The sequence below is a fragment of the Anomaloglossus baeobatrachus genome, chromosome 6 (genome assembly GCF_048569485.1).
Source record: "Anomaloglossus baeobatrachus isolate aAnoBae1 chromosome 6, aAnoBae1.hap1, whole genome shotgun sequence".
Classification (NCBI taxonomy): domain Eukaryota; kingdom Metazoa; phylum Chordata; class Amphibia; order Anura; family Aromobatidae; genus Anomaloglossus; species Anomaloglossus baeobatrachus.
Window position 1 is genome coordinate 465955722 of NC_134358.1, and position 22668 is coordinate 465978389.

The 22668-nt window shown below is 45.2% G+C and overlaps 1 protein-coding gene across 1 annotated transcript in view; it reads left to right on the top strand.

The window, feature by feature from the left end:
* Positions 1-22668, top strand: part of RFTN1 (raftlin, lipid raft linker 1) — a 562445-nt gene that overhangs the window by 130407 nt on the left and 409370 nt on the right. The window contains exon 2 of the mRNA XM_075315305.1: positions 143-298. Coding sequence (XP_075171420.1) covers positions 154-298 — 145 coding nt within the window. The 5' untranslated portion in view covers positions 143-153. The remainder of the gene's footprint in view (positions 1-142; positions 299-22668) is intronic.

Here is a 22668-nt window from a genome sequence, read left to right on the forward strand (position 1 = left end):
ATTGTGGTTATGACCATTGTTTTTATATAAGCAAGTGGGTTAGGAAGAATGCTTCATTTACTTTTACTGACGTAAATGATTAAAGTTACCAGTAAACAGCCTTTATTATTTTTAATTAATTTGGAAACATTTCTCTTTTCAGCACCTGTGACAATGGGCTGTGGATTAAACAAATTTGAGAAATTTGATGAGAAAAGACCTGGAAACATATATTCAACTCTGAAGCGGCCACATGTTGAGACAAAGATCGATGTGTCTTACGAATACCGTCATGTTGATTTTACAACAATCACCCAAGGTAGGATGGTAATGTTTTAAAAATCATACGAGTCTTACATAGTTGCCCCTTTATCTGCCTAATTGATAAAAAATAACAATACTTGATACAAAGTAACATATAAAAAACATACTCTATGATGACATACCGTATTTTTCGGATTATAAGACGCACTTTTCCTCCCAAAAATTTTGGAGGAAAAGGAGAGGTGCATCTTATAAGTCGAATGTAGCTTACTGGGGGCTGCTGGAGAGGGGTCACAAAAGGCAGGGGCGATGCTGCGGGCTGTGCTGTGGGCGGTGCGCTGCCCGCTGCACTGCGGGCTGTGTGCTGTGCTGCAGGCGGTACTCTGTTTGCTGTACTGCGCTGTGGGCGGTGAGGCATGGACCGCCATCCAGGCTTCAAATAATAGCGCCCGGAGTCGGCGCATGCACAGATGGAGCTCTCAGCTCAAGATTTCATCTGCACACGCGCTGCCTCCGGCCCATTGATCTCCTAGCAGTGGACTTAAGGAAAATAGTGCCCGGAGGTGGTGCATGCACAGATGACATCTCAGCTTGTGATTGAGCCGATAGCTCAATCTGCGCACTTGCTAACTCTAGGTGCCATTTCTTTGAAGCCCCCTACCGCTAACAGTTTCACCTCCTGCCTTACAGCGCTGCCATCTGCAGCGAGCACCGATGGCAGAATCGCCCCACTCCATCACCATTCCTGCCTCCTGTGATCCCACTCCATCCCCGCTGCCGCCCCCTCCCTCTGGTAAGACACCACCGGATTATATGACAGACCCATATTTTTTTTCATTTTTTTTCCTCTAAATTTGGGGTGCCTTTTATAATCCGGTGTGTCTTATAACTTAAAAATACTGTATATACTTCTTTATGGTAAACAAGAAGGTTCCGATTCTTTGCCGCAAAACAAGATCTTTGTGATGATTTGAAACTAAAAAGACTTTTTTTTATAAAATTGCTGAATTTTCCATTACACAGTGTGTAAGCTTTGTACATAAAACTAGAAAACCCCTTTAGAAAAGCAGATGAAGAACCCTTAGAAAATACACAAAAAAAAAACCCCAACACATATGAGGTACTCACTTTAGGTTTACAATATTTGGCTTTTTCTATGTCAATAAATAAGTGCAGCCATACAAATATTTCCCTGTGAATGCTTTCAGCGGTGGCACCGTAGTTTTGTCTCGTTTTTATAGATGGTTTTTGTGTGCGTCTTCCTTATTATAGTGTGTAGAGCCTTGTTTGTGTCTAGTTTTAGCAATGACTTCCAGAATGAACAGAGAATTCACTTGATATTAATCATATTTCTTTTCTTCCCAAGTCCAAAAACATCAGAGCCATCTGGCATCGCTGTGTTCTGTGTCTGTCTGACAGGGCAGCATTTTTCTATCCTCAACAACCTTTTTGCTATGTAACTGTTTATGTGGTGTACTATCTTTCCTATGGTGATTAGTATAATAGGTACAGTACGTGGCTGGTTTGTCCAATGACTCACGGTCTATACAGTAATTGTCCTATTTTGTTTCTTGCACAGGAAATGACTTTAGATACTTAGTGGTATATTATATTACATGCCACTTATATGATCGAGATAATGTTCTAAAGATGCTAATCACCACGGCCCAGGCTCTTTCTCAGAGTCTTAGGGCAGCTTTGCACATTACGACATTGCATGCCGATGCTGCAATGTCGAGCGCGATAGTCGCCGCCCCCGTCGTACGTGCGATATCTTGTGATAGCTGCCGTAGCGAACATTATCACTATGGCAGCTTCACACGCACTGACCTGTCCTGCAACTTCGCTCTGGCCGGCGAACCGCCTCCTTTCTAAGGGGGCGGGCCGTGCGGCGTCACAGCGACGTCACACGGCAGGCGGCCAATAGCAACGGAGGGGTGGAGATGAGCAGGATGTAAACATCCCGCCCACCTCCTTCCTTCTCATAGCAGCCGGGACGCAGGTAAGGAGATGCTCCTCGCTCCTGCGGCTTTACACACAGCGATATGTGCGGCCGCAGGAACGAGGAACAACATCGTACCTGTCGCTGCACCGGCATTATGGAAATGTCGGAGACTACACCGATGATACGATAACGACGCTTTTGCACTCGTTCATTGTATCAAAAAGGTTTTACACACTGCGACATCGCAAGTGACGCCGAATGTGCGTCATTTTCGATTTGACCCCACCGACATCGCACCTGCGATGTCGTAGTGTGCAAAGCCGGCCTTAGTCTATACTGCTTCTCGGTGATGTTGCGCTTCAGATAAACTGTAATTCTAGCACTGGACTGGTCATTGACTCCCATAAGTTGAATATTTCTTATCTCTATTATTATAACATAGTTTGTATTCAGAAGTTTACTTAGTTATTAAAATGGAGACTTAAAGAGGACCAACCAGCAGGATTTTCATAGATAAAGTACAGCAAGTGCAATACTGGCACTAGGATGCTGAATGTAAGCATACCTTTTGTTCAGAGATTGGATATTTTATTTCAGACATATGTGCAAGTAAAGTTCCAGCAATGCACTGCTATTTGATTGACAGGTGCTACAGGAAGGGAATATGTGGGTTGGGTCTTGCTATCTATTCTCATCCCTGTCTGTCTGCCTGCGCTGGAATTAACGTCTGTGACGGCGACAGGGGGAGGAAGGCAAGGCAGGCAGACAAAGGGGTGGGAATAGATAGCAAGATCTGACCCCCATATTCCCTTCCTGTTGCACCTGTCAATCAAATAGCAGTGCATTGCTGGAAGTTTACTTGCACATATTTCTAAAATAAAACATCCAATCTCTGAACAGAAAGTATGCTTACATTCAGCATCCTAGTGCCAGTATAGCACTGGCTTTACTTTATATATGAAAATCCTGCTAGTTGGTGCCCTTTAAAACTGTATGGGACTCAGGTTATATTCCTCATCAAACCTTTTATTAAATATTTGTTTTTATTACGTTATCTGTTCCATAGAGTTGTTTTATCATGACAACCTCTTTTTGAGCCTATATACTTCACATATGCATGTGACTTGTGATCACGATGAGAAATACATAGCTTTTTTTATTTTATTATGATCTGCACAGGTTCTAGGTACCCAGGGTCCCATGCAATATAGAACCCCAAACCATTTTGGTAATGGAAATGGTAATATGATATATGATGCTAATATTTATATTTTAATACACTCATGAGTCTTGATTGCCTTATCATTTATATTGTCATATGGGTGTTCGCTGAATTAGCTTTTAAAGGGACTCTGTCAGCAGGTTTTTGCTCTGCAATCTGAGAGCAACATGATATAAGCAATTTGTCACTTATTGGACTGCTTGGTGCAGTTTTGATAGAATTCCTATTTTCCCTGCTGTAGATGTAATAGTAATCAGATTGCTGAGCTGTGAATAACACCACCCTCACCACTGATTGTCAGCTACCTGTGTACACTGTGAAATGTAAGCAAGCTGCAAAGCAGTGTTGGGGTTGGGATTGTAGACAGGTTAGTTGGACTGCAAGTGACACATTAGTCAAGCAGTGAGAATCTCCTGCTGATAAAACACTGTATTGAAACTAGAGCACACAGCCAAGTAAGTGACACATCTCCAGAGTCAGGCTCTCTGCCCCTACATTATGCTACTCTGATTTAATAACAAAAAACCTGCTGACAAATTCCACTTACTAGTAAATGCCCTGGCTTCAGCATCAGGTTCGGGCAGTTTCCACTTTCATTTCTTGTTGGCATATCATCAGTGCTGTGTGTCTAGGGAACTGGCTCATTCCAATAGATATCTAAAGCGGGCTTTACACGCTACAATATATCTTACGATGGGTCACGTCGTAAGTGATGCACATGCGGCATCGTAAGTTATATTGTAGCGTGTGACAGCTACGTGCGATTGCGATTGAACGTTAAAACGTTCATCGCATGCACGTCGTTCAATTGCTAAAAATTGAACATGAGGTTGTTCAATGTTCCCGAGGTAGCACACATCGCAGTGTGTGACACCCCAGGAATGATGAACAGATCTTACCTGCGTCCCGCGGCTCCCGCCGGCAATGCGGAAGGAAGGAGGTGGGCGGGATGTTTACGTCCCGCTCATCTCCGCCCTTCCGCTTTTATTGGCCGGCTGCCGCGTGACGTCGATGTGACGCCGAGCGTCCCTCCCACTCCAGGAAGTGGACGTTCACCACCCACATCGAGGTCGTATGGAAGGGTAAGTATGTGTGACGGCAAATAATCGTTTGTGTGACACGTTCAACAAATTGAACGTGCCGCACATACGATGGGGGCGGTTACGATCGCATACAATATCGTATGCTTAATCGTAACGTGTAAAGCAGGCTTTAGACTGCCTTCTTTTCTCTCTATGAATCGGTTGTACTAGTGAAGGATGTTGGCTCAGAAAGTTAACCTGTATCCTAGAGAAGGAGGGATAACTTGTGATGTTACGAATAAATAACCCTTTAAACTACACTAAACAAACATATAAACTTTTGGTTTTGCCTCTACATTTCATGAACTGAACTCAAAGATCTAAAACTTTCTCCATATACACGAAAGGCCCTTTTCTCTCAAATGTTGTTCACAAATTGGTTTAAATCTGTGTTAGTGAGCACTTCACCTTTGCCGAGATAATCCATCCACCTCACAGGTGTGGTATATCAAGATGCCTATTAGACAGCATGATTATTGCACAGATGTGCCTTAGGCTAGTGTTACGTCACCACCGGAGTCCGCTCCAGCAACTTCTGCTCCGATCGCCAGGTGACGCCGTGTTCCTGCAGTGGATGGTGCTGCTGATGGGAGAGGAGTCGATGCCAGCAGTGGGCGCAGGCTCCGATCATCCACTGGGCTGGGTTATCTTGGGATCTGCAGTACCACTCGTTGACTGTAGGTGGCGTGTGTCTTTCAGCTGAAGTTGCCAGCGTTCAGCTACAGCCAATGGGAAGACACCACATCCTTCTTAGTTCCCCTCCTGTCTGCTGACCTCTGCCAGAGATAGTTCTGATTTCCTGGCTCCTGGTCCGCCCTATTCTGTTTTGTGATTCCTGTGTGCTGACTTCTGCGTGTTTTCTGACTACCCTTCTGCCTGCTGTTTTTGTACCTCGCTGCCCGATCCGGATTTGACCTCTGCTACGTTTTCTGATTATGTCCTTGCCTGCCGATTCTGTCCCTGTTCTGCTATTCCTGGTTTGACCCTGCCTGACGACTACTCTCATCGGACTGCAGCCTTCCACAGGTAGTGATCTCCAGGGCCCTGTGTAATTCCAAATCCCTGTATAGGGGTTAAAGTGTTTCAGGTTCTGGGGGTCCTGCTTGGTGAGTGGCTTCCCTCTAGCCTGTCCATTACATCCCATCTGAGTCTGTTGATCCAGGCAGGCGTTACAGCTGGCCACAATAAGACACTGTGAAATGTGCAGTTTTATCACATAGTACAATGCCACAGATCTCACAACTTTTGAGGGAGCGTGTAATTGGCATGCTGACTGCAGGAAGCAGCAGAGCTGTTTCCTGTGAATTGAATGTTCATTTCTCTACCATAAGTCATCTGTAAAGGCATTTCAGAGAATTTGGCAGTACATTCAACTGGCCTCACAACGGCAGATCACGTGTAATCACACCAGCCCCGGACCTCCACATGCAGCATCTTCACCTCCAAGATAGTCTGAGACCAGCCACTCAGACAGCTGCTGCAACAATCTGTTTACATAGCCAAAGAATTTCTCTACAAACTGTCAGAAATCGTCTGAAAATAGCACATCTCCATGCTCATTGTCCTCATCGGGGTCTCCACCAGATTGCAGTTCGTTGTCATAACCGACTTGAGTGGGCAAGTGTTCACATTCAATGGCGTCTGGCACGTTGGACAGATAAGCAACAAGAAAACGCATAAGCAAAAAGAGAGCACTCAACTAATTAATAATATACAAGAGTAAACAAGAAAATGTTGGACAGGTGACCTCTTCATTGCTGAACCCCGGTTTTCACTGTACAGAACAGATGGCAGACTGCTTGTATGGCGTCATGTGGGTGAGCGGTTTGCTGATATCAATGTTGTGAATTGCTTGGCCTAAGGTGGCGGTGGAATTATGGTATGGGCAGGCGTATGTTATGGACAACAAACAGGTGCATTTTATTGATGCCATTTTGAATGGACAGAGATACCGTGACGAGATCCTGAAGCCCATTGTTGTGCCATTCATCCACAACCATCACCTCATGTTACAGCATGATAATGCAAGGATCTGTACGTGATTGTTTGAAGATGAAAACATGTTCTGTTCTTGCATGGCCAGCATACTCATTAGACATGTCAACCATTGAGCACGTTTTGGATGCTCTGGATTGGTGTATATGACAGCGTGATGAAGTTCCCTGCAATATCCAGCAACTCGCACAGCCATTGAAGAGGAGTTGACCAACATTCCACAGGCTACAATCAACAACCTGATCAACTCTATGTGAAGGAGACGTGTTGCACTGCATGAGGGAAATGGTGATCACACCAGATACTGACTGGTTTTCTGACCCTGCCGGACCCTCCAATACTGGAAAACTGTATTTTAGAGTGGCCTTTTATTATGGCCATCCTAAGGCATACCTGTGCAATAATCATGCTGTCTAATCAGCATCTTGATATTCCACACCAGTGAGGTGGATGAATAATCTCGGCAAAGGAGAAGCTCTCACTAACACAGATTTAGGCCCCTTCACACATCCGTGTTTCCATTATCCATGTTGTCCGTTTTCACCTCTATGTTTTCACATGGACTAAGGGGTACTTTGCACGCTGCGACATCGCAAGCCGATGCTGCGATGCCGAGCGCGATAGTCCCCGCCCCCGTCGCAGCTGCGATATCCTTGTGATAGCTGCCGTAGCGAACATTATCGCTACAGCAGCTTCACATGGACTCACCTGTCCTGGGACGTTGCTCTGGCCAGTGACCTGCCTCCTTATTAACGGGGCGGGTCGTACGGCGTCACTGCGACGTCACACGGCAGGCGGCCAATAGGAGCGGAGGGGCGGAGATGAGCGGGATGTAAACATCCCGCCCACCTTCTCCCTTCCACATATCCTACGGGAGCCGCGGTGACGCCGGTAGGAGATGTTCCTCGCTCCTGCGGCTTCACACACAGCGATGTATGCTGCCGCAGGAGCGAGGAACAACATCGGACCATCGCGTCAGCGTAATTATGGATTACACCGACGCTACACCGAAGATACGATTACGACGCTTTTGCGCTTGTTAATCGTATCATCTAAGCTTTACACACTACGATGTCGCCTGCGATGCCGGATGTGCGTCACTTTCAATTTGACCCCACCGACATCGCACCTGCGATGTCGTAGTGTGCAAAGTACCCCTAAGTGTCTATGTGAGCCACACATGTGTACCTGTGATCCACAAGGAAATATGGCCATTTTTTTTGCATCAGCATGGATGACAAGGGCAAATGTCTGTGGGTTAGTGAAATACGCCTACAGCACATGGGTGATATCTATGCAACATCTGTGTTACACTCCCCAGAATTAAATAAGTTCAACAAATTAAAGATTTTTATATGTTACAGATGTGCAAAAATGATGGATAAAGAGATAGATGGTAGATCGCTAATAGATATATGTATAGAGAAATAAATTGTTACTGTAGACAGATTTTACAGCTATCAGTCAAATAAATAAATAATTGAAGAAAATGACTTGAGGTCCTCCACATTGTTTTTTTAAATTATAATTTTTATTGATTTTCAAAAGCAAACAAATCATTACATAGAAACAAATAATATTAATATTAATAGTATCAACAATATTATCAGCAAAATGACAAGAAAATGATATATCACTCCTTTTACAATTCAGTACTACAACATCTAATCAATGTTCACAGTATTAACAGTGAGACTCAGAACCTATAATACCTCGCAGAAACCCTTATAGCTAACTATAGAAATGAATTTGCAACCATCTTGTTAAACTCTCCTACTCCCCCCCCCTTGCTCCTCCCTCTGCTCAAACCCACTCCAACCTAGTCACCTTCATCCCCCACCTCCAATCCTCCAAGTGTACCACCTAATTTCTCAGAGTGGTACCACGCTGTCTCCTTAAATATTGACATTAAGCGTTCTATTTTCTCCGAATTGTAGTAGGTTATAATAAACTTCCTCCACTTTCTGAAGTGACTACCCAATCGTCCCGACTTCCTTCCAGCATCAAGGCCCTCTAACTCCATCAGCCATTTTATGTGGATTATTACTTCTTCGAACGAGGGTACTTTTGACTCTAACCAATATTTCAGTACCATCCTCTTTGTTGCAAGTATAATTACATGTAATAGTAAAGGGAGATGTTTACGCCTCCTCCCCTCGTCGTTCACTTCTTTCCACGCATGGAACAGAACCAGAGTAGGGGAGAGAAGGAGTTTGATATCCCAGAGTTTAGCAACACACTTTGATACTTGAGCCCACAGCGGCTCAATGCGGGGACATAGCCACAATCCATTGTTGAGATCCATAGCTTCTAAATTACATTTCCTCCACATTTTTGATAACCAGCAAAAGTAAAGCAGACAGCTGAGAGCTGATATTTTCAGGCTGAGAAGGACATGGTTATCTGGCCCTTCCCAGCCTAAAAATATCAGCCCGCAGCCTCCCCAGAAGTGGGACATTGTATTCGATGCTCTAGTTCTGGCTCTTCACCTTGGCTCGTCCCTTTATTTTATGGTACGTGTCACATGGATGTCACACGGATGGCACACAGATACACACTGACAGTACATGGATGACAGATACGTAAACTTGGATAGTCAAACAGAACATGCACAGAAGTGATTTATTAAACGGACATGTGAAGGGGGCCTAAAGGCCGCTTTACACGCTGCGATATTGGTACCAATATCGCTAGAGTGCGTTCCCGCCCCCATCTGTTGTGAGACACGGGCAAATCGCTGCCCGTGCCGCACAACATCGCCCAGACCCGTCACACGTACTTACCTGCCTGGCGACGTCGCTGTGACCAGCAAACCGCCTCCTTTCTAAGGGGGCGGTTCGTTCAGCGTCACAGTGACGTCACAGCTGCGCCGCCCAATAGAAGCGGAGGGGCGAAGATGAGCGGGACGTAAAATCCTGCCCACCTCCTTCCTTCCGCATAGCGGCCGGGTGGCAGGTAAGGAGAGGTTCCTCGTTCCTGCGGTGTCACACGGAGCGATGTGTGCTGCCGCCGGAACGAGGAACAACTTTGTTACTGCTGCAGTAACGATATTTGAGAATGGACCCCCATGTCACCGATGAGCGATTTTGCACGTTTTTGTGACAATGCAAAATCGCTCATAGGTGTCACACGCAACGGCATCGCTAATGCGGCCGGATGTGCGTCACCAATTCCGTGACCCCAACGACTTCGCATTAGCGATGTCGTAGCGTGTAAAGCCCCCTTCAGATTGATTTGTGAACAATATTTGTGAGAAATAGGCCTTTTCTGTATATAGCAAAAGTCTTAAATCTTTGAGTTCAGCTCATATAAAATGGGAGCAAAAACAAAAGTGTGTTTATATTTTGGTTCAGTGTAATGCCATAATTCTACACAATGTAAAATAACATAACTTTTAGAATCATTCTAATAGTTTCCAACTTTGAAAATACTTTGGATTATTATTGGACTTTCTTTCTCTGACCATTATCTATAGCAGCAGGGAATAAAGTCATTAAATCTTACTAATCCGAGTACCATAAAAGTAATTTTTACAATGCAGGGAGCATAATGTGGCCTTTGTCCATATGGACATGCAACATATTGTCAGGAGAATAATAAATAGGATTTTTTCCTTTTAAACATTGTCAAAATGATGTGTAATCTACCAAACTAGCAAGACTATTGGGGCAAATAGCCCAGGAATCACATATCCTGGCACTGCTGATGCCAAAGTGCACTTAATGACTTAAACTGGGCAATTTCTCTAATGGCGCATAGGTATTTTGCAGCAATGACAGCCCTATTGAAATTGTGTAAAATGGAAAGGGCAGATTTTGTGTGCTGACAGTGGGATTTCCTAATACGCTTTCTCCAATAAAGGCTTATTTTTATTCCTTTTTTTCCTTTTACTTGCTTATTTTTCATCAAAAGGTTTGTCGCAGAAAACTCTATGCTTTTAGTAGCCAAAAGCACTTTTTGAGCACGTCATGAATAAAAGACAGCAAGGCAGATTCAATGGTTTTGATATTATATTGACAGCGCTTTCTTTTCTTTTTTAATTATCGTCCTATCTGCTTTAAGCTCATTGTTGTAAACTTTGCCAGGAAATGATTCCTCTACTTTTGCACAAGACAACAATGCCATGAATAGAGAAAGCTTTGGCATTAAACTTTACCCACATTGCAAAATGTCAGTTTATGAAGTTCTGCTGCGTCTGTTCTGCTCGGGAGCATCTGCTTCTAATTTCGGAAGTGTCAGCACATGGAGACACTTATTGGGATGCCGTGAACATGATATTTCTATATGTATGTAATGCAATAGGTTAAAAATGCACTTGCCAAGAACGTATAATGTAAACTAACAGTTCCAAAGGTACGCTGTCTGGTTTCCTTTATTTTGCAAATCCACCCAAGGCTGCAAAGTGAAGATAACATATATAATGCTGTCATAGAATCCTGTGTATTATGTTAAAGGGAACCTGTCACCAGGTTTTTCCCATATAAGCCATGGCCACCACTAGTGAGCCCTTATATACAGTATTTCATAATACTATATTATATAAGAGCCCAGGCCACTCTGTATAACATAAAAAACACCTTTATTATACTCACCTGCTGGGCGGTCCGGTCCGATGGGCATAGCTGCTCTTGATCCGTCGCCTCCTATCTTCTTGTGATCGCTGTCCTCCTTCTTGCTTCGTGTGAATGACTCGTCCTACATCATCCACACAGAGTCCTCCATTGCACTCCTGCGCACTTCTCTCTGCTATGCTGAGGGCAAAAGAAAGTTCTGTAACGCGCAAGCGCAAGCAAAGCTCAAAGACCGCCTGCGCATGTGCACTACAATACTTTTATCTGGACTCAGCAGGGTAGATAGAAGTGCGTTGGAGTGCAATGGAGGTCTCTGTGTGGATGACGAAGGACGCGTCATCCACACGAAGGAGAGAAAGATAACAGCGATCAGAAGATGAGAGGAGTTGTCGCGGGCGGAGGAGGGGACGCCGCGCTCTTCCACTGCTCGGGTCCGGCCGGCACTGCGGCCTGCTGCTGCCGCTGCTCGGTGGCTCGAGCGATGGGCCGGATCCCGGGGACTCGAGCGGCGCTCCTCGCCCGTGAGTGAAAGGGGTTGTTTGGGTGTGGGGGTTGTTTATTGTCCGTGACGCCACCCACGGTTGTGGTGATTTGTTGACACCACCGCTGCTCTGTATGGGGATCCCGGGAAGGATGGTATGGAGCAGCCAGTTGTTGTGTTGCCCCTCCGTGGGTAGGGGTTGGTGATCCTGGGGCCCAGTGATGAGGTGGGTGATGCAGGGCTTGGTGGGCGCAGGGACGCGGGGGCAGTGCTGTGCCTGGCGGCACTGTGGTACTCACTCAGCCTGAGACGATGACACAGTTCTCGGTAAAACACACGGCTGGAAAGACGGTTCCCACGGACGGCTGCACTTGCTTTCCCCAGTAGGTGACGGTCCCTCTGTCCTGCACCTATGATGATAATGGTTGCGATGGGTTCCCACCGGTAACCCGCTCCCCGGCTTGGATATAGGCCGGAGGAGCCCTACTTTGCCCGCAGGCGCTGGCCCTGAGAAACTGGTGCCCTGGCGGTGGCGGTGTCTCTCCGTTGCGGTTGGACTGTTGCCTTCAATCGGGACTTGGTTGTTAGGAGACAGACGTCCCCTTCACTGATGGATTTGGCAAATTATGGCGACTCCTAGCCTTGCCGGGATCCGAAAGGCCCCTGCCCTGGTGCTGACTGTTCTTCGTATACTGCTCCAGACCGCTGGGTCACCACCCGTCCGCGGTCCTTCCAGCAACCTCCGAGCAGTCCCCCTGCAGACTATCACCGCCGTCTGCTGACCTTGCTGTCACTGTCCGGGGCACACACCCGGACCAACTTCAGGCTTTACAAAACTGTTCCTTTTCACTTTACTTCAGCTTCTCTCCTAAGCTCCTCTACCACTTCACTGTTTACTCCTTCACTTCCCTAACTTCACTCTGTTCTTACTGTTTACTCCTCTCACTTCCTCCTCCAAACTCTATCTGCCTGGTTCTCCCGCCTCCAGGGCTGTGAACTCCTCGGTGGATGGAGCCAACCGCCTGTCCCACCCCCTGGTGTGAACATCAGCCCCTGGAGGAAGGCAACAAGGATTTTAGGTTAGCCTTGGTGTTCCTAACTGGGGTGTAGGGTGTGGTGGTGTTGTGACCTGTGACCCCTGGCTTGCCCAGGGCGTCACAGAGGCACCGAAGGAATACCAGCGACGCCCATCGGACCGGACTGCCCCACAGATGAGTATATTAAAGGTGTTTTTATGTTATATAGATTGGCTGGCTGCTTATATAGTATTCTAGAATGCTGTATATAAGACCTTACTGCTGGTGGCCTCAGTTTTATATGGGAAAAACCTGTTGACAGGTTTCCTTTAAGAAGAGTATAAGTAAATCGTACTTTGTTCTAAGTGAATTTAAGTTGTATTCTTGTACAAAACCCTACTCAGAAGATCTAACTAAACAGTTGTCTCCTGTGCGCACACACACAGACAGGCTGAGTATACATGCGTATTGCACAGGAACAAGGTGCTAGACAATAGCACGTGAGGGAAGAAAGGTTTGCACATTATACGTTGAAACATGTTTGATCTTTAAATTACTTGACAGTAGACATCACGAAATGGTTGAGCTACTAAGACTTCAAGTTAAAAACTTTAAAAAAAATTAATAGAGATTTCCAAGTATTACATTTTTTTTTTCTAAATAGACTTGTGGAGTTTAATATTTAGTAATCTGAGCTTTACTCACTCACCACTGCTCCAGGACTGCCTCTCTGCTGCTGCCCCCAGGCTTTTTTCTACATTAGTTGCTAACCAGGTCCAGGTAATATGTTTTCCTCCCATACTCCAAGAACAGACTGGTAGTTTTAATGAAGGCTAAAAAAAAATGTTGATAAAGTGTGTCTGAGACAGGTGTATAAGGCCTCATTCACACGTCAGTATTTTTGATTAGCATTTCATCAGTATTTGTATGCTAAACCAGGAGCGTTTACAAAACACAGAACAGGTGTCAGTGTGGCGCCCCTGAGGCTTCAATCACCACAGAGGTACTGCACCTCATCCAGAGGTGTGGTATTCCATCCTGGGTAAGGAGGAGGTCAACACCGGTTCACACAAAGCACAACACCCAGGCTCAGAAACACCTCATCAGACTTGGCAAGGGCATGATCATACCCGAAGCTAGGCTGGGAGAGTGGAGTCTTAGGAGTGGGAACACAACAGTACAAGTGGGAACACAGTGTGGAGTGTGGGGAGAAACAGAGGAGCAGTGGTGGAGCTAAGATCCGCGGCCTGTCGCAGGTACTGCTCGGCCCGGGCCCAGACAGAATGGGTCCTAGAGACCACGGGAACTGCAACATCATCCTGTGGCTTTGTTCCACATATAATCTACAGGTGGAAGGACTTAGCTGCAACACGTGGACTGGTCCCTAGGCTAGGGTAGTATAACCTACAGGCTTCACTAGCAAAACCAGCGACTGAGGTGACTGAACACACCGAAGCTACCACCATACACAAATTCACTTCTAAGGTGACCCTTAAAGTCCAAGGGGATAGAGATTCACGCCGCCCCACAGAGTTCACGGGCACTAATACAAGGTTCAGTGAGCAAAGGCGCAATGCAGGTGAGAGAAGCAAGCGCAGGAGTCGGCCAGGAATGGTTACACTTTAGAAAGGTGCACAGGACTCGACCTCCAAACTACCCAGGATTGGCTGGAGCTCATCATGGTGAATCCCGGCACTCCAGAGGTGGTCGCTGGCGTGTGTTTAACCTTGGAACCGGCTACAGTGAGTAAAGACTGTATCCCAGTGTTGCTCCGTTATTCACCCGTGCTTCCCGCCTTGCGACTCCCGCCATCATAGTCTACTACTACCACCCCCATCTGCTATGGCCCCCAGCTCTACCTGTGGAGAGCTATACCATTTTAGCTGCGTCACCATCTGCCCCAGAGGTCCCTATTTTGTAGCGGCGGTACCAAACTTGCTGCATACCACAGGTGGCGTCACAAATTAATCATCATCCCCTATATCTTTATTAAACGACACCGCCGGAACTGGGCCCTGCCCTTGCACCGTCCCAGAAGCAGAAGAACTGCGGCCTAGTAACTATTCTCCCCAGGCTCCAGTGGGCGCGTCATCAGTCTATCAATTATAGTTTTTCTTTGTGAGTTCCACTCCTGGTTTTGGCATACATATACTGACCAAATAGTGACGTGTGAATGTGGCCTTAGATTGTGAGGCTGAATGGGTAGAAGTGAATGATAAGAATTTCTATACAGTGTTATCAACAATTATCAGTTATTACGTATCAACAACCTCCTAATAGATCAGCTTCTGCAACCTTCTGTGCATGTGATCTGTGGAGAATATGGATCCATACCATGTAGTCCCTGAGATCCTTGGAACCATCTATGCCTCATGTACATCCGAGCCCCTGTCTGAGATACTGTTATATTTTCCAATTCGGACACAGAACTGTGCTGTCCTATGAGAATCGTGACCATGTAGTATTAAAAGGATTCTGTCATGTTGTACATTAAGTCCAATCTGTGGACATTATGGCATAAAGAAGAATAAGCTGAGCAGAATGATATATACAATTGTGGGAAAAAGTCAGTACACGCGAGGTTTTCCTACATGAAGCCGCCACAGGAAAAAGTTGGCAACCATTTTCCTGAAACGGCTTTACCACTGCTCCACTGCTGGCAGCTTTTCCCTCTACTTTCACCTATGAGAAGCAGGCGGCTTCCAAGCAAAAAATTATTTTTATTATGCTTACTTATATAGCTACAACAAATTCCACAGATAATGTCATTGCTGTCTCCATTGGGACTCACAATCTCTTGTCCACTTCCAATGAGCAGCTCATATTTTGCATGTCTTATGGTAATTTCTTTTAGTAGTTTTTTTATGTGCTTTGTATACATTAGCGCTAAAAAATCCATGAAACTATTGTACCTAACAAGATTGAACTTAAAAAGAACTTGTCACCAGATTTGTTGACTATAAGCCTTGGCCTCCAAAAGTGAGCTCCTATATGCAGCGTTCCAGAATGCTGTATATAAATGCCCAGGCTGCGCTGTATAACGTAAAAAAGCACTTTTATAATATTCAAGTAAGGGGCGGTCCGGTCCGATGGGTGTTGCTGCTCTCTGGTCCAGTGTCTCCTCTTTGCTGTGATCTCCGTCCTCCTTCTTCTGAGTCCCTTGTGCATCACGCGTCCTACATCATGCACACTGACCAACATTGTGCTCCTGTGCAGGTGCACTTTGATCTGTCCTGCTCAGGGCAGATCAAAGTATTTTAGTGCACATGCGCGATTGTGCACTAAAATAAAAGTCTTTAACCTTTCCTCGCACCTGTGCATTACAGTACTTTGATCTGGACAATGCTGGCCACTGTGGATGACGTAGGACGCGTCATACACACAAGACCCAGATGAAGGACGGTAATCGCAGCAGAGAGGAGGTGTCAGACCGGAGAGCAACGACACCCATCGGACCGGACTGCTTCGTAGGTGAGTATTATAAAAGTGATTTTTACGTTATACAAAGCGGCCTGGGCTCTTATATAGTCCAGTATTCTGGAATGCTGTATATAAGAGCTCACTGGTGGTGGTTGCAGCGTATAGTCACCAAATCTGGTAATAGGCTCCCTTTAACATTCTCTTTTTATTTATTTTTTCAATATTGGCCAAGGAACCTTTGTACATTTGTCCAGTTTTGTCCTGTGCACGTTTTCGATAGATTTGTTCGGCTTCATCAAAATGCAATTATCAAGTTGTCAGCTACATTTCATCTCTCCAGACAAGCACAGCTTATTCTGATAGTGGCCAGACATAGAACGTGCTAAAAACAGTGCATCCTGCGAGCTGCAGACTAGCGTAGGAAGGAAACATTCTTCAGACTTTGTGAAAGATTAGTGTGTTGTGACAATGTCAGATTAAGATTGGAAGGGAAATGGAACGACATCAGCTGAAAAGCGATCGGGCTGGTTATGAACAGGATATTTTTTTTTCATGCAGTTTCCTGTGTGAATCTTTTAAAAATGGCATATTATTATAAATTGAATAAAATACAGTTTATTACAGCTGTTTTTACTTGTCTGTAATTATCACCCTGGACTAGGGATCAAAGTATAAGAATAAGGGCAGATTGGATTTTATTTTCCAATTTTGTTTGCGTAAACTCCATATTATAGGGGAGTCGGGCTTTGTTAGGGTGGGAGTGTTAGGGGGGTCAAGGCTATGCCACCCCTGCAGAAGTGGCCGGCACGCAGGAAGGTGTACTAAATGTATTGGTCTGCACTGTGTACATAAATGGCAACTAGGTGGCAAGGTGAGCCAGCTACTTATTTTCTGACACCTCTAGGAAGTAAGGGGTTAAGTAAAAGGATGGGGACAGAATATAAATAGGGCAGGAAGTAGGAGGAGGATAGAAGAGTCCCCAGTAGGAGAAAGAGATAAGAAGCCCAAAACATTGATAAGAGAAGATCCTAAGGGTCGACCTTTGACACAGGACATGCAGGGTCCTGCTCACTAGAAGACTGGTTGTAACCATGTCCCCAAAAGAGGGGTTTTGTCCAAACGGTTATGGTGGCGTCTGTTTTTCCTGGAGAGAAAACCCAATGATTTCTCCTGCAAGACAGAATGTCAGTGGACTCTTAAAGGAGAAGAGTAGGTCCTGTCCAGAAGCACGGCCGGAGGAGTATTGTCAGAATAAGCCCCTTCAATAGCGCAAGCTAAATCCCTGTGTGTGGGACGGAGTGGCTAAAGGACTTTTTGAATTGGCCAGTGTAGTATGACATTAGACAAGAGAATGAGGGGCCAAGTAGCATTCGAAGGAGCTCAGGTGCCAGGAAAGCAGTCGGCCGGTAAATTTAACGATGAAACGGAGTTTGGAGGGAACCCTGTCGAGGACAGAAGCAGTGCCCTTGTAATGTCATCTGAAAGTACCCATTTGGTGAATAAAAGTAAAGTTCCGCTGGTTAAAAGAAGTGCCTCTGTCGGATTCATTGTCTCAGTGGATGAATGAACTGTGGCAAAAGCATCCCTGCAGTGGAGTGGCGACCGGGATGCAAGGGGTTACCGGACTGCTGCGCTGTGGCTTGGCAGCCCCTATACGCACGACTATTACTGCCTCCCCTAGCCGCTCTACAGGAGGTTGCATTACAAATATTGTGCATCTATGAACATTACGCTTGTGCTTGACTGAAGAGATCAAGTGAAACGTCTCGATTTTTCATATGTTTGAAATATCATTAGCTTAATGTGTACCTAGAAAATGCCCAAATTTTGCGGATTCTGCCGCTTTCAGGTTCAGCATCTGGATACATCTGCATAATGCTCATTTTGTAAATCCACAAGAATATTTTCCTGTGCAATTTACACACAGCTTAAAATAAAGATTTCTCCAATTTAATAGAAATTGGTGAAATTGTTAAAGTATCTACCTAAAATTATTAATTCATAAGCGTTTTGGCAAATCTGCATAGATTTAAAAGAAGTTTGTCAGCCCGTACTGACAGTATAAACTAAGGATATAGCCTTGTAGGGTTAAAGCCCCTATAAAATTTGCAGCCTATGTAAGTTTAATCAAATTTGTTAATTAAAATGCTTAGAGCACCTTTGGTGCAATACGCCCACTGGTTTTACATATACCCCCCTCCCTCACTGATGACTGACAGCACTCAGTGGCTTGAGCTTTCTTAGCAGACAGTGCTCTCTCCAGATATAATTATCAAAACGTGTCTCCAAAAGGAGGTACATATATATCACAATAATACATCTCCAATTAATTAATGGAACCAGGCTGAGTCAAACAAAAAACAAACAGGAAAATATAGTCAAAAGGACACAAATTAATATTCAAATACAAAGATATTTATTAATTACAAAAAAAAATATTTAGAATTGTAAAAGGCAAGGAGAAAATTAATGAAAAAGCAGCAGTTCAAAGAAGCTTCTAAAGGAGAACTGGCCATTTGAAACACAACCACACCAAAGTGTTTAGAAGGAATGGTTCATAGATTTTCTGCACTGCTGTTGCAGATTCCTCAATGAAGGATCCAGGACACACAGGATTGAAGCAATGTAGTTTATTACTGTTGTTGTTTTATCCTGAGGAAGAATCTGGTTATTTTCGAAACGCATAGATAATAAACCACATTGCTTTAATCCTGTGTGTTCCGGATCCTTTTTACAAAATTTCTAACGGCAGCACAAAAAAATCCACAAACCATTCCTTCCATTTTACTGTTACTTCACATTGGATCTGCAGCAGCCTCTATTACCTACAACCCTGAAATTATTGAGCACTGATAATTTCACTAGGTGAGCACACTCCCTTCTTTTTTCTAATTTTTACCAGTTAAGAACCTATTTGCTTTTTATTTCTCCCCAGCTTGTGTTGCAGTACAGTGTTTAGGAGAGAAGGAATCAAAATAGGTTAACTTCTTCACGCTATGGCTATTTTCGATTTTTGTGCTTTCGTGTTTTCCTCTCTTTCTTCAAAGAGCCATAACTTTTTTATTTGTCCATCAATATAGCCATATGAGGGCACGTTTTTATAGGAAGAGTTGTACTTCCCTTGGTGTCTTTATATACCCCCATTTTGCCTTACTCTGTGCTGGTGATAGGTCTAATACCCTTAACAAGTCTCCAGTGCAAGCAGTCGGCTTGTATACATCTGGAGAAACTTTGTTGTTGTTGCAGTTCCTCTCCCTGTGAGTCATCTGGAGATAAGATATTCATATACTTTTGCTGTTTGTTATCTCTGTGTTTTCTTTAGTGCTTAGTGGGGTTGACTGAAGGGTGCTCTACACGCTGCGACATCGCTATGATATATAGTCGGGGTCACGGTGTTTGTGACGCACATTCGACGTTGTTAGCGACATCGCAGCGTGTGACAGCTAGGAGCGATGATCAACGTTTGCAAAAACGTCAAAAATCGTTGATCGTTGACACGTCGTTCCTTTTCATAATATCGTTGGTGGTGCATGCCGCTGGTTGTTCGTCATTCCTGCGGCGTCACACATCGCTGCGTGTGCCACCGCAGGAACGACAAACATCTCCTTACCTGCGGCCACCAGCAATGAGGAAGGAAGAAGGTGGGCGGCATGTTCTGGCCGCTCGTCTCCTCCCCTCCTCTTATATTGGGCGGCCGTTTTGTGACGCTGCTGTGACGCCGAACGCACCTCCGCCTTGAACGAGGGATTGTTCGGTGGTCACAGCGACGTCGCTGAACAGGTATGTGTGTGTGACCAAATCACCAAATGTCGCACGAACGACGGGGGCGGGTGCTATCGCGCACGATATCGCTAGCAATCGCTAGTGATGTGGCAGAGTGTAAAGCACCCTTAAGCGCTCATTCCATCCGCTTCCTACCTAGGGCCTACTGCAGGATCATCCAGGGTCAGGTATCTGGCTTGGTGCATAGGTGTGGAACCTACCGTATTTTTCGGACTATAAGACGCACTTTTTCCCCCAAATGTAGGGGGAAAGTGAGAGATGCGTATTATAGTCTGAATATGGCTGCAGGGAATGAGGGTGCTGCAGTGGAGTGGGTCATCTGGAGGCACGAGCAGGCTGTAGCAGCGCCTGCCATGACCACGTGCGCCCGCTCATTACATATGCACGCCCGTCCTCCCGCCTATGATCTCTCAGCGCTGAAGCCAGTGCTGACAGGTGGGCAGGGGGTGCGCGCATAATTAACAGCTAGCCCACATGATCACCCCTGGCAACTACAGCCTGGAGTGATCATGTGCGGCTGTATTCACTGCCCCCATCATCATCACCGCGGGGCGCAGTGAATATTACGATATACTCACCGGTCACTTCCCTGCAGCATCGCGATCTCCTCCTGTCTGCCGGCCAGCTGATCTGTGTAGAGAGCGGTGAGCACAGGGATGACGTAATTGCTGTGCGCGCCGCTAATCTCCACGCATGTCAGCTGACAGGCAGACAGGAAGAGGAGCAATGCTGCAGACAACGGTGGCGGCTCCACACAGGTCAGCAGCGCAGCTGCCGGCACTGACAGGGGGAGGAGCAATGCTGCATGGAGCAAGGAAAGGTGAGTATAAACGTTTGTTTATTTTTGTGTGACACAGGATACATGCCATATAGCAGGATGGGGGTATATAGCAGGATGGGGCCATATAGCAGGATGGATGGGGGTATATAGAAATTGATGGGGGTATATAGCAGGATGAATGGGGGTATATAGCAGGATGCCAGCATACAGTTAGGTCCAGAAATATTTGGACAGTGACACAATTTTCGCGAGTTGGGCTCTGCATGCCACCACATTGGATTTGAAATGAAACCTCTACAACAGAATTCAAGTGCAGATTGTAACGTTTAATTTGAAGGTTTGAACAAAAATATCTGATAGAAATTGTAGGAATTGTACACATTTCTTTACAAACACTCCACATTTTAGGAGGTCAAAAGTAATTGGACAAATAAACCAAACCCAAACAAAATATTTTTATTTTCAATATTTTGTCCAATTCTTTGGAGGCAATCACTGCCTTAAGTCTGGAACCCATGGACATCACCAAACGCTGGGTTTCCTCCTTCTTAATGCTTTGCCAGGCCTTTACAGCCGCAGCCTTCAGGTCTTGCTTGTTTGTGGGTCTTTCCGTCTTAAATCTGGATTTGAGCAAGTGAAATGCATGCTCAATTGGGTTAAGATCTGGTGATTGACTTGGCCATTGCAGAATGTTCCACTTTTTTGCACTCATGAACTCCTGGGTAGCTTTGGCTGTATGCTTGGGGTCATTGTCCATCTGTACTATGAAGCGCCGTCCGATCAACTTTGCGGCATTTGGCTGAATCTGGGCTGAAAGTATATCCCGGTACACTTCAGAATTCATCCGGCTACTCTTGTCTGCTGTTATGTCATCAATAAACACAAGTGACCCAGTGCCATTGAAAGCCATGCATGCCCATGCCATCACGTTGCCTCCACCATGTTTTACAGAGGATGTGGTGTGCCTTGGATCATGTGCCGTTCCCTTTTTTCTCCAAACTTTTTTCTTCCCATCATTCTGGTACAGGTTGATCTTTGTCTCATCTGTCCATAGAATACTTTTCCAGAACTGAGCTGGCTTCATGAGGTGTTTTTCAGCAAATTTAACTCTGGCCTGTCTATTTTTGGAATTGATGAATGGTTTGCATCTAGATGTGAACCCTTTGTATTTACTTTCATGGAGTCTTCTCTTTACTGTTGACTTAGAGACAGATACACCTACTTCACTGAGAGTGTTCTGGACTTCAGTTGATGTTGTGAACGGGTTCTTCTTCACCAAAGAAAGTATGCGGCGATCATCCACCACTGTTGTCATCCGTGGACGCCCAGGTCTTTTTCAGTTCCCAAGCTCACCAGTCAATTCCTTTTTTCTCAGAATGTACCCGACTGTTGATTTTGCTACTCCAAGCATGTCTGCTATCTCTCTGATGGATTTTTTCTTTTTTTTCAGCCTCAGGATGTTCTGCTTCACCTCAATTGAGAGTTCCTTAGACCGCATGTTGTCTGGTCACAGCAACAGCTTCCAAATGCAAAACCACACACCTGTAATCAACCCCAGACCTTTTAACTACTTCATTGATTACAGGTTAACGAGGGAGACGCCTTCAGAGTTAATTGCAGCCCTTAGAGTCCCTTGTCCAATTACTTTTGATCCCTTGAAAAAGAGGAGGCTATGCATTACAGAGCTATGATTCCTAAACCCTTTCTCCGATTTGGATGTGAAAACTCTCATATTGCAGCTGGGAGTGTGCACTTTCAGCCCATATTATATATATATAATTGTATTTCTGAACATGTTTTTGTAAACAGCTAAAATAACAAAACTTGTGTCACTGTCCAAATATTTCTGGCCCTGACTGTATAGCAGGATAAGGGCATATACCAGGATGGGGTACATATATACAAGGATGGGGATCATATACACGGCAGGAGGATCATTACCAGGCTGGTGTACCTTAGTAGAGAATTTGAGGTCATTACCCCCATAACAGTGTCAGCAGCAGATCCTCGCCCCATAACAGTGTGTCATGACCACATTTTTTGCTTAAAATTTTATTTTCCTATTTTCCTCCTTTAAAACCAGGGTTCGTTTTATGATCTGGTGCGTCTTATAGTCCAAAAAATACGGT